The sequence below is a fragment of the Peromyscus eremicus genome, chromosome 6 (assembly GCF_949786415.1).
Source record: "Peromyscus eremicus chromosome 6, PerEre_H2_v1, whole genome shotgun sequence".
Taxonomy (NCBI): Eukaryota; Metazoa; Chordata; class Mammalia; order Rodentia; family Cricetidae; genus Peromyscus; species Peromyscus eremicus.
The window spans coordinates 26,568,768-26,584,592 of NC_081421.1; the positions used below are offsets into that span (position 1 = coordinate 26,568,768).

At 44.6% G+C, this 15,825-nt stretch overlaps 1 protein-coding gene across 1 annotated transcript in view; it reads left to right on the forward strand.

Annotated features, from left to right (window-relative positions):
• The window catches only part of Tnik (TRAF2 and NCK interacting kinase), a 414,277-nt gene that overhangs the window by 342,576 nt on the left and 55,876 nt on the right, over positions 1-15,825 (forward strand). Inside the window, exons 15-18 of the mRNA XM_059265292.1 lie at positions 254-442; positions 5,387-5,551; positions 8,378-8,617; positions 11,874-11,980. Coding sequence (XP_059121275.1) covers positions 254-442; positions 5,387-5,551; positions 8,378-8,617; positions 11,874-11,980 — 701 coding nt within the window. The remainder of the gene's footprint in view (positions 1-253; positions 443-5,386; positions 5,552-8,377; positions 8,618-11,873; positions 11,981-15,825) is intronic.

Consider the following 15,825-nt stretch of genomic DNA (forward strand, 5'->3'; position numbering starts at 1 on the left):
TCCAGGGACATGTCACTTTCCAGTGGTGTTCTATAGACACTGCCATTAAAGCACCCATGTTTTTCTTGACATATTCTTGTGTGGGACTGACATGAGGCCTGGCCTTATTGGGGTACCCCTTATCCTTCTTGGAATTCCATTTGTTTACAGCTTCCCCCGTGCCTCCACTGCATGCTTTGCCGCTGCTGCTCAGTGTGGTGATGTGGGTCCCTGTGGTTACGTGCCCTTTCTCTGCTCTTCCCGCTCTGGGTAGGAATACAAGCGCAAACAGCTGGAAGAGCAGAGGCAAGCAGAAAGGCTTCAGAGGCAGCTGAAGCAGGAGAGAGACTACCTGGTCTCCCTCCAGCATCAGCGACAAGAGCAGAGGCCCCTGGAGAAGAAGCCACTGTACCACTACAAGGAGGGCATGAGCCCCAGCGAGAAGCCAGCCTGGGCCAAAGAGGTAAGGGACGAGGAGTTGCTGTGTCCACTGGGCAGGTTCTCCCCTGGGAGCCTGTTCACTGGGAGCACAGAATCCAATTAGTGCTGTACAGTCTGAAGACAGCCCGATGTAAGAGGTGCACTTCATGTCTGGAGGCCATAACGTCACTGCAGAGAAATGGTGGTGTAGTGGGGCTGTTCGTGTGTGTTTCCTCTGTACCTTTTCGAGTAAAGTGGGTTTTTATAGGGAAAAACAACAAAAATTTATTTTCCTTATAAAAGTCTATTTAGAAGAGCTAGGAAGATGGTCTGCTCGGACCTTGCAAGCACACGGCCTTGAGTATAACACCCAGTACCCACACAAGAAGCCAGGCATGGTGGAAAATGTTTATAATCCCAGAAATGAAGAGGAGGAGTCAAGGAGATATCTGGGGCTCACTGGCCATCCAGCCCATCCTGGTGTTTGCAGCCTGAGACCCATTGGCAGACTGTCGCAAAGCAAGGCCATGGCAGGCACCTGGGAAGTGATAACTGAGGCTGGTCTTTGGCTTCCACACACATGTGCATGTACACGTACACACACACACACACACACACACACACACACACACACACACACACACACCCTCCTCGCACCACATTCACACAAAGAATCCCGTTGAGTATGTACCCTGAGGACTGTTAGTGGAAGAACACGATTTACATCTTACAGGATTCTGGGAAGGATCGTATCCTGCCCAGAACCCAGCTGCTGTTCTGACACATTGGCATGTGGCTCACCCTGCCTTGTTCATTGTGTTCCCGGAGGTGGACAGTAGGACACACACATGTGGCTAGGATGTGCGTTTCAGATACAACTAAAGTAATAGTCCTTCACTTCTCAACCCTTAGACTAAGGTAGGATTTTAGGAGTATGGCTCTGTGATGAGCTAGTTATAAAATATAATTTGGGACTATTTGGATTGAAGAGAAAATAAAAGGGTTATAACCAAGTGGATAAAGAAAAATCAGTAACCCAGACAAGACTGACGACCCTGCCAGGAGTCACTGAGTCGTCTCACGTACGGGGTACGTCAGTCTCCAGATCTGTCCTTGTGACACCACTGACTTCCTTGCATTCTTATGAACATATCTAATCACTTAGAGGCTGTTTAGGGCGATTTCTTGTTTGTAAGAATACCTAAGAAATATTTCTGTAGGTATTTATACCTAGAATGTTTTAGAAAAGTTACCAGAACCAGAACCAAGATCCTATTTTTATTTGTTTTTTAATTTTTTTCTTTTTCGATCTTATCTTACTAGTATAGAAAATACTACAAATGATGTCCTAATCATGGTGGCTAATGAGAGATAGCAATCCAAGAATGATATTTTCTGTAACGTTTTATACCTTTACATACTATTTGAATCCATTTTCATTGACATTCACTATTACAGTGAAATAATGTTTTGAATGTTCAAGAACTATGTCTATACAGCAAACATTTTGATTAGCGTAAGGAGCATGTCGGACCACTTTCTGTTACAGTCTGTAAACATGACCCGTAGTGACCTATGTCAAGCTGCTGCCGCTTTTCCTTAGATCAGTAATTTGGTTTTGTGATAGAGCACTGAACCAGCTGTTAGTTACTTCTGTCCTTCTTGTGCCAAACTACCGACGAAGGTAGCGTGAGGAAGGGGTTTATTCTGGCTCTGCTGCAGGAGCTGAAGACCGTCATGGCAGAGAAGGCAGCTGGTCACCTTGTGTTCACACCAAGGAAGCAGAGAGAGAATGTCTGTGCTCAGCTCCCGGCTGGAACTCCAGCCCATAGCATAGTACCACCCACATGTGGGGTTGGTCCTCAAAATCACCTTATTCACTGAGCTGTATGCCCACCCTGATGATACCCGGTAGCTCCCATCTTTCTGCAGCAGGAGTCTGGAGAAGACCCTCTACTACCTGACTCCCCTCAAGCAGATGGAAGTGGGTCCGGACTCTGCCCCCTTTTAGCTATGTTTATCTTTGCTCTGGGGAAAAGCCACTTTTTGTTTTTGTTTTTTTCCGAGACAGGGTTTCTCTGTGTAACAGTCCTGGCTATCCTAGAACTCACTCTGTAGACCAGGCTGGCCTAGAATTTACAGAGATCTGCCTGTCTCTGCCTCCCGAGTGCTGGGATTGAAGGTGTACACCACCACACCCTACCTAAGCCACTTTCCTTTCTTCTCACATAACTACCTTCAGTTCAGTTAGTAGATAGAAGTTGTCAGGGCACAGACCCTGCCTGGTATCAGAATGATCTGCTTCTAAGTATACTCAGCTTTCTCTCTGTGAAATGTTATTTCCAATGTCTGGTTTGGTGTCTTTCCTCCAGTAATTAAGGGGAAATTTTGGTGCAAAGCACATCTGTGTTCCAACCTTCCTGAAGGCTTTAAGGCAAGATTTTCTTGAGACAAAAATATAGTCTGGGCCAGCAAGATAGCTCAGCAGCTAAAGATGCTTGCCTGGCAAGCTAAATCCTGGCAACCCAAGTTCAATCCCTGGAACTCACATGGTAGGAGAGAACTAACTTCCAGAGGTTGTTTTCTGACCTCTGACATGCGTTGTGGCACACACATGTGCGCACACACACACACACACACACACACACACACACAGAAATAACTATAAAAATCTTCCGAATGTGTAGCTAAATGCCTCATTGTTACAACCTTCTCACGGATTTATCCTTTTGTTGTCCAAACTTCTGCTTAGATTTCAGCACATTGACCCCTCTTGACATCATTGACTGGGAATTAACAACTGGTTATTTATTTCATATGACATAGATTCTTTCAGGTTAAGATACACTAAGGGTAGAATCTAATGCATGAACTGATTGAAAGCATTGAAAATTTATCCAGGAGTTGCTTAGTAGCCTCTCTGTACAACTAAAGGCACACAAGTTAACCTGTGAAAACGGGCATTCACTTTTTGCCCTGTATTTGACAGTTAAAACTAACACTAATAATCATTGCAAGTATGCCTCACTCTGAATACATTTGGTTCTGAACACATGGATACAGGCTCACTTCTATACCACCAATGCACTCTGAATTTGGGATATTGGGTGGCCAGAGTATGGAAATCCAGGTATTTCTCTGAACTGTTTCTACTCCTCAGGGTTCTTGAGTTCAACCATGAGTGGTTTAGGTAGTAGAATTTAGGGAGTGAGGAAATCAGGAATTGCAGTGATGGAAGAAGAGCCACTTTCTTCTCTCACAGGAAGTCTGCCATTTAGAAGTGGTGCTGGACTTGGCTGCTGCCATCTTCTTGGGACTTTGAGGTCTTGTAATGATAGCTGGCTGTGCTCTTCTGCTCAGTACAACAGCCAAGTAATTATTGCTGGTATAATGTTTTATGCACTCACAAAGTACACATTTCCTAGTTTATATCCCTGGCCTTTTGTAGTGAGTATAATTTGGTGTGTGGTGAGTTTCTAGGACTTGGAATTTCAAAACCAAAGTCAAGTGGAGGCCAATTGGATATACCCCACAAAGCCATGGTGGGGCAGAGGTGTTCAAATTACACCTCCTAGAGGCAGGAAGGCCATTTCCTAATCTACGGCTTAATGAAGCATGTTTAAATGTTTGAGGTTAAAACAGACCTACTATGAATAGGAGATTGGACCTGTCTCTAGAAAGATTCAAAATAGGGTAAGGAAGATAAGAGCGAGTAGGACTTTAGAATTTTGTTTCAAATCAGTCAGCAGAATGAAACTTTAAACCTTAGCTGAAACATAAAAATATGCAGACAGACCTGAATATTCAATCAATGGATGTGAGTTAAGGACTCGCTCTAATGAGCCAGCAGGGGGAAGAGAGTGGTGTGTGGCATCGCCTTGCATGCTGGAGCAGCACAACCATTATGTTGACCCTAAAGAAATACAGAACAGTGTAGGATAAGCCCAGAACAAGTCTTAGCCCTTTGGAGTTGACCAAGGTCTTCCATCTTGTCTGTCGATGATGTCCATCTTGTTAATTTAACTTTCAAGTCTCCTGTAACAGCCTGACTGCTGCTATAAATATAGACTGACTGAGCGTGACTTTTTATCTGTTTAAAAAGAGGCACTTGTTCTCTGAGCTTCTCCTGGGACGTCCTTAGGCTGAGAGACACCCCAGAGAATTAGACAAGACAGGGAAATGAAGTGAGTTGTGAGGGGAGAAGGGGGAGGAGAGAAGAGGAAGGGCTAGAATGTGGGCCGCAGGAGGCGAGTCGGAGGGAGGGGGGCAACAGAGTCCATGCTGGGAACAGAAAAAATGGGAGGATCAGTGTATTTTGGGTAGCAGGGAGGGACAAATGAAAGGAAAGGGCCCTGAAGAGAAAGAGAAAATGATACAGGAAGTCTGGGTAAGACAGGCATGTCATTAAGCAGCATCCAGGACGCCCACGTGCCTATCAGCGGCATGCAAAGAAGAACAGGGTTCCTGTGTGCCACCTCTCCCTCGCCAGTCCTTGGGTGGCTCTTGTCCCCTGTCTCCTGAGTCAACCCAAAGCAGGTTTCTATTTTCCCCTGTTCTGTCTCAATGCCTACTGTAGTCCCCTTTGATTATCTGTGGTGCGCACCATTTCCGTGCCTGCTGCCATGGCTTTGTGACTAATCAGTAGGATATTAGCTCAAGGAACACAAGACAAACCCTTAGCAGGCTGTGAATGCCCAGTTAACTGAAATAAATAACTCAAGCTGATGGGTAACGTAAGGGTAAGGGCTCAAGTGTCTTGTGTGCCTTTGCTTACTGGAAGAACTTCCAGGAGAAGCAGAAAGTAAAAGAGAAAAGAAAAGGAAGCAGAGGAGAGAAAGATCTTGCTGCAAAACAAAAATGGCAAGTTTGGGCTCTTTGAATTCATTCGAGGGACATAAAAATGCCTGTGTGGGTGACTACAGAAAACTCTTACTGGAGAACGCACCAACTTCTAGCCATTGAGGCTCTTCTGTCCTTTGACTTCTAGGTAGAAGAACGCTCAAGACTAAACCGACAGAGTTCACCTGCCATGCCTCACAAGGTTGCCAACAGGATCTCTGACCCCAATCTGCCCCCAAGATCGGAGTCCTTCAGCATTAGTGGGGTTCAGCCTGCCCGGACACCCCCAATGCTCAGACCTGTTGAAACCCAGGTATAATGTCTCTTCTTTTTCAGTGAACATTTGTGCCCAGGAAAGCTTATTAAAAGTCTAGAAGATTCTAGTATGACATAGGACCAAAGAAGTAAAGACCCTTAGTATAGCATTCAGAGGGACAGAAGCCTCTCTGCATTGCGAGAAGAGGTAGAGCTATTGACCTTGAGTCAACTTCAAAGTCACTTCTTGGTAAAGTGGCTACTGTGGAGATCCATGCAAGTCCTGCAGGGTGGGGACAAGCATTCTTGTAGTTACAAGCAGAAGAATTCAAATTCATATACAGACCTCTGAGGTAGACTGTTAACACACATTCCTCCCTTCCTTGAATATGGGTGGAAATCTGAACGGGAGAACTCAAACGGGCTTGGTGAGGTACACATGGGCCTTCTGAGTCTGTCATTCTCCAGACGTGCTCCAGGCCAGCAGTCAGCGGCACCCATGAACTTGGTAAAAACGCATCCCCCTGTGTTGTTTCAGACGCGCTGACCAGAGACTCTGGGTGAGGCCTGGCAGTCTGACTTTAAAAGCCTTCCAGGTTGGTTATGGTGCCCCCTTAGAGGCTGAGAAGCCCTGTGTGAAGATATTTGGTGGGGAAAGATTATTTCACTATTAGGAAAGAAGCTTTCTGATTAGTTCTGCATAGATGAAATTCAAAGTGAAATAGAATATGGAAATTCCATGGGGGAAAAGGTAATACAACCTTTCTCACACAAACATCTTAAATTTCTTCCCAGCACCCAGCTGTGGTAAGGCTTCTCCAGTGTATTTTCAGGTCACCTTTGAAATATGCTCTGTTGTTTGAACTGGAGCTTAAAAGAGTAATGATAAAAATCAAGGCTTTTTTGTGTTTTAAGTTGGCAGTAATGAGCAAAATTCGAAATTTCTCAGCACCGCCCAGCTTAATACACCTTCCCCGATTGTTTTTATCTGTACATAGTTCTCTCGTGCAGACTCTTCAAAAGAGGACATTTTTACAAGGGTTTCCCTTCTTTATAAACCCTTCTGCTTTGACCTTATAATGAACCGTTGCCCTATTAAAGGGGAGCATTGCGGGGAAGTACCCCTTCTGAAATGATGGGGAGTGAAAGTATAGACTTTCTATGAAAGCGTTCTTTGAGCGCTTCAGTTTTTAGGGGTGCCTAGAATGGTCTGCTAAAGTGAGTTTGGGTTTTGTACTAGATACGTTAATGTGTTTTTTGATGTTACCTAATACATTTATGATATTTACATCAGTATGAACGTTACAAGGTCTACTCTGGATAAAGCAGAACACTCACCAAAGCAAAGCTTGCTTGTCATTATAACACTCCAACAGAAATTACAGACAGAAGAGGGCTTGGCAGGCCATTGTACAAATCCAACAGGAAATCAATACTGCTTGAATTAGCAGTTTAATTTAGGAAACACTCTAGATCCCTTTTTTTTTAAGCCATGATTTATTGCTTACAGGTCAGGCCCAGAGATGGACTCAGGCTCTGATAATGAATGCCGTATACACTGTGAGGCAGGATAGGCTTCAATATTTACAAGACACACATGAGCATTATAGTGGTGAAGGAATCCCTCGTACCCTGGATTTGGGTGATTTTTCTTAAGAGGCCAAATGAAAATCCCAGAAGTCATTCCTGCACTGTGTGCCCAATTGTTGAAATAACTCAAGAAACATCCTGGTATCAGGGGATGGTGTATATTCTCAGTGGTGATGGCCCTGTATAAATCAGGACACTGCAGGGCCTGAGGAGATGGCCCATTCAGTACAGTACTTGCCATACAAGGACCAAGGTCAATGCCTAGAATACAGTAAGACAGCCAGGCATGGTGCTGCATGCTTGTGAATGTAGCGCTGTGACAGTGGGTACAGGGGATCCTCGGGGCTTGTTGGCCAGCCAGCTTAGTCAAACTGGCAAGTCCCAAGCCAGTGAGAAACCCTGTTTTAAACAAAGTGAGGGCCATGTGTGGCACAAGCCTTTAATCCTAGCACTCAGAAGACATAGGCAGGTGGATTTCTGTGAGTTGTTAAAGGCCAGTCATGCCTACACTAAATTCCTGGCCAGCTTGAGCTATACAGAGACCCTGTCTCAAGAAAGAAAGAGAGGTAGAAGGAGGGAGGGAGGGAGTCGACAGACTATAAACCAGGTAAACATTCTGAAGCTGACCTCTGGCCTCTACACATACATGTGCACCTGCATACAAACACACACGCACACACAGGGTGGGGGAGAATCACCTAAGGAAGGAAGGTATATACTGCAGAGGTGAGATGTGCAGGCTCTGGGGGCGGAGCACCGGCTTCCTGCTCAGCTGTGAAATCAGCGTGGCTTATTCTCTTTCCACCCGGGATTGCTCCCGTCTGAAAGGAGGCTGGTTGTGTCTACCCCATGGTGGACTAGGTGAGTTCAGAAAAAAGAAAGACATTTAGAGCACTCAAAGCTAAGGACTTTACAAGAGGGAGCTTGAGATGGCTTATAAAATAGCTCGTGTTGCTGTCCAAGAAATGTTGAATAATGTCATTACTGTTACTACTCCCGTACTATTCCTTGACTTCTCAGCAGTTCCAGCTAAAGCACCAAGCCCATTGCCGGAACCCCTGAGGAAGCCCTACGTGTTTTCTACATTGAAGATTCTGAAGGGCTGTGAGAAACACGCTGTGCAGCCTTGTACAGCAGGAGTGTCTCAGCCAGTGAGGCTTATCCCACGTGCAATTATTGCTAACTGGAAACTACCCTGTCAATAGCTCTGATGGATTCCATTCCTGCATACAGAACGTTTTGTCCCTTCAACCTATGGGCTTCTAATAATGCTGGCCCTGTGTTGTGTGCTTAGATCCCACAGCTGGTAGCTGTAAAATCCCAGGGACCTGCGTTGACCGTCTCCCAGTCGGTGCATGAGCAACCCACCAAGGGCCTGTCTGGGTTCCAGGAGGCTCTGAATGTGACCTCTCACAGGGTCGAGATGCCACGCCAGAACTCGGATCCCACCTCAGAAAACCCTCCTCTCCCCACTCGCATTGAGAAGTTCGACCGAAGCTCTTGGTTACGACAGGAGGAAGACATTCCACCAAAGGTAGCATCAGTGCCACCGCCGTGTGTCTGTGTCGCCGCCGCCATCGGTACCCACTGTTCCATCCCTTCCGCAGTTTGGAGAACATGACTGTGCCTGAGCATGTCACTTCTCACACTTGTCATGGCCCCTTCTTTAAGCTAAGTCTTGAGTAGTCGTTCATCACTTTGGATCTTCGTTTTCCCACAGGGGCAGAGACTCAATATGAGTGTCAGGGAATGGCGTATCTTCATAGAGAATTAGAACTCTCAACCCCAAACACTCTACGCCATTTTGCTCTTCATGTTAGGAAACAGACTAGTGGATATTTTCAATGATTATTGCATCTATAGCTAAACAAACCAAATAAATAAAAGAAAATTTAGGACCCCAATGTCAAGAAAATGTCAGGCATGTATCTTTAATCCTAGTGCTGAGGAGATAGAGACAAGATGATCCATGGCCAGAAACACTAGCTAAATTGGTGAGACCCAAGTTCAATGAGAGTCTCTCTCTCTCTCTCTCTCTCTCTCTCTCTCTCTCTCTCTCTCTCTCTCTCTCTCTCTCTCTGAAGTGGTATTGTGTTCCCCCAAAATATTGTGCATGCTAATAAACTTATCTGGGGTCAGAGACAGAACAGCCACAATATTAAACATAGAGGATAGGCAGTGGTAGCACACGCCTTTAATCCCAGCACTTGGGAGGCAAAGCTAGGCAGAAATCCATGTGTTCAAGGATACAGCTAAGCATGGTGATACATGCCTTTAATCCCAGGGAGTGATGGTAGAAGGCAGAAAGATATATAAGGCGTGAGGACCAGACACTAGAAGCATTTGGCCTGGTTAACCATTTGGCTGGTTAAGCTTTCAGGCTTTGGAGCAGCAGTTCAGCTGAGATTCATTCTGGATGAGGACTCAGAGGCATCCAGTCTGAGGAAACAAGACCAGCTGAGAAGTTGGTGAGGTGAGGTAGCTGTGGCTTGTTCTGGTTCTCTGATCTTCCAGCATTCACCCCAATAACTGGCTCCAGGTTTGATTTTATTAATAAGAACTTTTAAGATTCATGCTACTCTCTCTCTCTCTCTCTCTCTCTCTCTCTGTCTCTCTCTCTCTGTGTGTCTCTGTCTGTCTCTCTGTCTCTGTGTATGTGTGTCTCTGTCTCTGTCTCTCTCTCTCTGTCTGTCTGTCTGTCTGTCTCTCTCTCTCTCACACACACACACACACACACACACGCACGCGCGCACACACACACACACACAGAGAGAGAGAGAGAGAGAGAGAGAGAGAGAGAGAGAGAGAGAGAGAGAGAGGCAGGCAGGCAGGCAGAGGCAGAGAGAGATTGAGGAAGAAACCCAGCATTGATCCCTGGCTCGACAGGCATCCATGCACATGGCTATCACACTCATGTGCACACATATGAAAACACATGTATGCAAACATGCAGGCTGGCCTTGCCTTTAGGCATTTAAGTCGGCTCCACGTAAGGAATGCTCCTTCTAGGCTAAGGAAGGCTCTTCCCAGTCTTAACCAATCAGAGGATTGAACTTTAGAGTGAATGACTAGCTTTCCACTCTACAGAACCACCATGAATTCTTTCATTTCCTTTTACATCACTAAACTGTGATTTGTCCCCAGCGATGTTCTGGAGTGTGTCTACAGTCAACCTGGTTGTCTTTAAATGCTACAGACATTTTGTAACAGATTCTTCCTGGTCCATCATTCTCCTTTCTCCTGAGCTCAGCATATGAAGCTGTGATAATTGGAATGCCCTATAATTTCCAGAAAATATTGTTATTAATTCCAGGAAAAATGAAATAGTTTTTAATGATTTACAAACAATTATCATCTCCCTCTCAAGTGGGAATCGCAGCGAGACTGCCGTTATTTTGACAATGAAACAGCGACAGTACTTGAGACCTGAAAGAGGAAGTGGCTGACCCGCTCTCTAAAAACATCCAGGGAGATGTGTGTTCAGCTAGGAAGAAACACAGTCAGGGTTTAGTCATCTACTGAGCCCTTCTCTACAATGTTTTTATTTACATAAATAAAAGTGGGAATAACAGTAGTAGTACTTAATTTGAACAGGTATTATATAAATTTGATCATTTTGTTTTGCTTCCTTGATTCGACTTTATGTTAACATTAATTACAACAAAATTTTTTTCAAAATAAAGGATGACACTTAGATTGAAAGTAATCTTCTGCACTAATATTCGTATGTTTCTTGTAAATAATGGACTCCCCTTGCATAATACCTGACCCCACAAGCAGGTGTCTGTAAGCTTTATGAGAAAAGCCACATTTGAATTCTCCTCTGTACTTTTCCCAGCTGAGCTAGTAATACATACTTACAAGGTACCTCCTGGACTTATTATACTTGCCCAGGCATTTTGAAGCCCCTTCCAGTATTTTCAATATTAATTCTGTTTTATAAATAGCATTTACTAATTAACCACACGAACATGATGTTTGCAGTTTTGGGTTGTGAGTAACAATAGCAGCTTGCTTAGGAAGTATAGCAGTCTGTGTTCCCATGCTGTAAGGCTGAGAAGAGCTGCAGAGGCTACCCAGTGGTTAGAGCACTTCTGCTGCTGAGAGGGCCCTGGCTCATTTCCCAGCACCCACACTGGGTGGCTCACAACTCCCTGCAACTCTGGTTCTAGGAGATCTGATGCCTTCTTCCAGCTTCAATGGGCACCTAGCACGTACATGTTATCCATCCATACATGCAGGGATTCACACACACACAAATATTAAAAAGTAAATAATAAAGTGATAGGTTCTCCAGGCTCCCCAGCATGTGATTTATTGTCCAAGGTCTAGACTGGTACCCTAGCTTTTCACTAGCGTTCACAATCGATTTGTTCATTGTGATGAGCTAAGATGTGGCATCCTCTGTACAGCTCCCACATAATGCACTTCCACAGAAGAAAGGGCACTCACTCAAAATAGGTTTCTCTGAGCCACTATTTCTGTCCAAACAAGAGAAAGTCATTCCTTATAGCTCAGTAAGTCAAGGTCATTAGTGCAATCTCCTTTGTTTTTAAGATCTAAATTACTTTAATGGCTGTGGACCATCCCTCCTTGACTTTTGACGGCAGGTCATCCTTTGGCTTTGTTTGGGAATTTATTGTCTCACAGAAGGGTGGAGGGCAGTTCTTCCCTAGAGGAGGCAGCTTCTGTAACTTCTAGCCAGTCTTCCAAGAAGAGAAGGCTCCTCAGAGAGTAGCCCACCTGCATTGTATTATGGGAAATATTTCTCATTTCTGGTTTTCTTCCAGGTGCCTCAAAGAACAACTTCTATATCCCCAGCATTAGCCAGAAAGAATTCCCCTGGGAATGGCAGTGCTCTGGGCCCCAGACTTGGATCTCAACCTATCAGAGCAAGGTAAGGGAAGGGAGGTCATCACGATTATCCAAGATAGCTGCTTTCCTAAAGAACGTCCCTGACCTTTTCTTCACTTCTGAAGCTTGTCACCTGGACTGTCAGCTCTGATGGCCTTTGATAACTTCAATATAACAGTTTTGAAAATCTGGGCACAAACTTAGAACTACAGATGTGGTCATGGTATTGCAAACAAACCATTGCTTACAGATTTGGTCATGGCGTTGCAAAGCATTGCTTTGGAGACCATTCATGGAGCCAGGAGAAGGAAATCAGAGTTGAATTGTAGCACCAGGTCAAGACCCAAGAACTACTGAAACATCACAAAGCTGTTGCCTAGGAAACAGGAAGTAACTCCAGAAACACTAAAGCCTGGATCTGACAGGCCCAGCATTGATCAGGAAATCACCCCAGTGGCATTATAGAGGGTCTCTGAAATACAGTTATGCCTCTGTGATTTACTCTGTTCTTTCAGGATTTTCCATCCAGTGCATATTCTTATATTGGGAGGCTGCATCCAACTTCCACTGATTGGTGCAGAGGTCTCAAAGGATGCTGGGAAGTAAACAGTGTGCACAGTATCTGGGCAGACTTTATGTGGCAGCAGATGCTGTTTGTCGCTGCCGTTCATCAAGTTTCCTTGGATTTGTCATGATGAATGCATCCTTTTTTAGGATCCACTGAAATAGCAAGTGGCCTCTGCTGGGGCTATAAAAAGGATGCACCAGGGCAGGCTGTTTTCTTCTTCACTGTGTTCATGATGAGAGAAAGACCATGAAGAGGGAAGGGGGGTGGGCACTCACGGTTTTGTTTGTATACAGAATGCTTTTGATCGTAACACATTCTCTTTGCTCTTCCCTTGAAAGGCCTTAGGAAGGGGTCATTCCCAAAAGGAGGTGGTGCTCAACTTAGACTCTCTTTGGGGGAAAGAGTCCAGCTTCATTCCAAGTGGAGCTACAAACTGTAGGAGTCTATGAACCCCTTGTTCTTCTGTAGCTCACCAGATCTGTGCCTGGCTAGTGTGGCTGAGCAACCCTGGCTAACTGGAAGATGCTGGGGAACAGAGACATGCTCACACTGGACACAGGCTGAGCTTTATCGGTCCTCAGTTATCAGTGCCTCCTGATCTTTTGAGCCCTGCTCTAGAGGCAATTTTTATTAGGTCAGTTGCTTAGAATCTGGCTGCTTAGATGAAGCATCATCCCAGCCTTAAGTACTTTTCTCTTCTGTGAACTAAAAAGAAAGACCTACTGTTACAGTCAAGTAAGAAGCAGTCGTTTAATTCCTCGGAAATGTTGTTTTTAACAACATTAGGGCCTAAGACAATGAGTATTTGATGGCCAGTAACTTATAAAGAGGTAAGGGTTTCCTTTGGGACACTTAAATGCTATGTTTTGTGCAAAGAATGTAAACTGAGAGATTACCAGCGTCTATCTACTTACAGCGAAGAGGAAGTGAGCTAAGAGTTTGCAGTTACCCACTTACAATGCACATCCAAAGATTTGGAGTGAGAGGTGGAACTCCCATCCCCTCATGTAAGACAATCTGCAGAACACTCTTGCTTCTGCCAACATTCATCTCCTCATGACCAGCACTTAAAATGTGAATCACTGGCTGGTGAGATAGCTCTTAGAAGAGGTTAAAGGCAATTGCTGCATATACCTGGCAGCCTGAGTTTTATCTCCAGAAACCATGTGAAATTAGGAGAGAACCCCTCAAAGTTATCCTCTGACCCCCACAAGCTTTCCATGATATGTGGAGACATCAATGTTCAGTGTGTTTCTTGGTGGCCCTCCATCTTATTTTTGAGGCAGGGTCTCTCACCGAACCTAGAGTTCACTGATGCAGCTTGGGTGACTGGCCAGCAAGCCCCTGAGACCCTCCCATCTTTGCCTCCCCAGCACTGGGGTTGCAGATGGTGCTCCTGCCCTTTTCAGGTGACTATTGAGGCTCCAAATTCAGGTCCCCACCTTTGCATAGTAAGCACTGCACTGACAACGGCGGAGCCATCCGGTGAGACACCCTGCTTCCTTTTCCTCTGCTGTGAAGTAAACGGCCCCAACACTTGGTTGGCCTGAAGGGACTGATCATTACTTCTCACGGTTCTGCAAGTGAACTAAAAAGTTCTCCTGTGATCTGAGCTCATTCATGCAACTTCCCTGAGCTGCCCGCTCAGCTGTACCTCTTAGTCCCAAGCTCTTTCCTCTGGGTGTGCTCAGTTTTGTCCATCTCAGATCAGAATTTCAAAGGGGAAAACACAAATGCACAGGGTCTTTGAAGTCTTTGCTTGGGTCATCTTCCCTGCCTTGTAGTGGGTTGCATGGCCAAGCCCTGGGCATGGAAAAGAACTTCACAGGGGCATCAAAACTGGGACTCATGCCTCCTGCCTTATTATCTTATCTGCCTTATCACTCATCAATGGAGCCTTTAAAAGGCGAGGGTGCTCTTAAGTGACTTGAGTGTTTTATAATGCTCAAAGCTGTATTTTCTATACATCATTCCTTTTATTTCTTTACCGTCTTTTCTTAAGTGATTCTCAAGGGAAACTAAAAAACTAGCAGAGTTAGATTCCAGTGAAAATTACAGAGCAAAATAGAGAACAGATTCAAGACATTTTATGTTCTTTGTTATTTTGTTTGCTAAAGTTAACTAATATACAGTAATGCCATGCTATGTGCAAGACTATAATGTGGTCTTGGGACCAAGTGTTTCCCGTGACCAGAGACTGACACCAGGGCTCAAAGGTCTAAGTGTACCTCATGTTCGTTGGGCTACACATATTTGGGGGACTAAATTAAGTCTTTCATCTCTTTCTTACCTTTCTTTGGAGTCAGTATGTAAATGAACTTGCTTAAAGAAAGGATAAATTTAATACCTAGAACCCATATAAAAATATCAGGTGTGGTAATGGGCTTATAATCCCAACAGTGGACAAATACAGACTGGAGGATCCCTGAGGGCTCAATGGCCATCCATTTTAGCCAATTATGGTGAGCTCCAGGCCAATGAAGACCCTGTCTCAAAAGAGGTGGACACTCCTGAGGAACAACATCTGTGGTTGTACTCTGGCCTCCATAAACACACACATATATATGTTTATCCACATGCACACAAGCTCTACATACATGCACACATGCATTGTTCTTAAAAGGAAGGCTTCTCTATTCTTTATGAACAACATAGGAACCCAGAGTTCAAGATGGTAAAGCTTGAACAAAGTAGGATCCTGGCCTCTATGTCACCACATAGGAAAGCACCACCAAGGAAAGTGGTTCTCCTTGTCAATATTCTGATGTGAATAAAAAACGAACTGTGTGCTAGGTGAGCAAAAGAGGGAAAGCAGACAGCCTGGAAGTTAAGAGGCTTGTACTTTGTTTCCTTCACTTACAACAGTGGATCCCAGATCCTAAGGGCAAGACGTTACATGGGAACTGTCAAATGTGAGATACTCCATAACAACTTGAAAACAACAGGTTTGAATCAATGGCAACTATGTAGTGCCCTGAATGGAAGAATCTGGAGTCAGAGTGTGCACTTGAGTGTGTAACTAATACAAGCAAGTCAGAACCTTACTATTCTAGCTACACTTCCTTCTCATAGGAATACCTCTCCATTTTCTTACTCCTTTGCTGTCTGAGAACAGCAAGTATTTGTGGGCAGGCTTTTCAGGACCTTGTCTTCTGTTCCTGAGGCAATTTATATTCATTTCAGTGTTTTAATAAATACCTCTTGAAGTACTATGTATGATATAATGTTTTCATTGCATTAAAAATACTCTTAATTTATTTGTGTTGGCAGGGGGTGAGGGTGGTCAGAAGACACCTCAGTGGATTTGGTTATTTATGGGT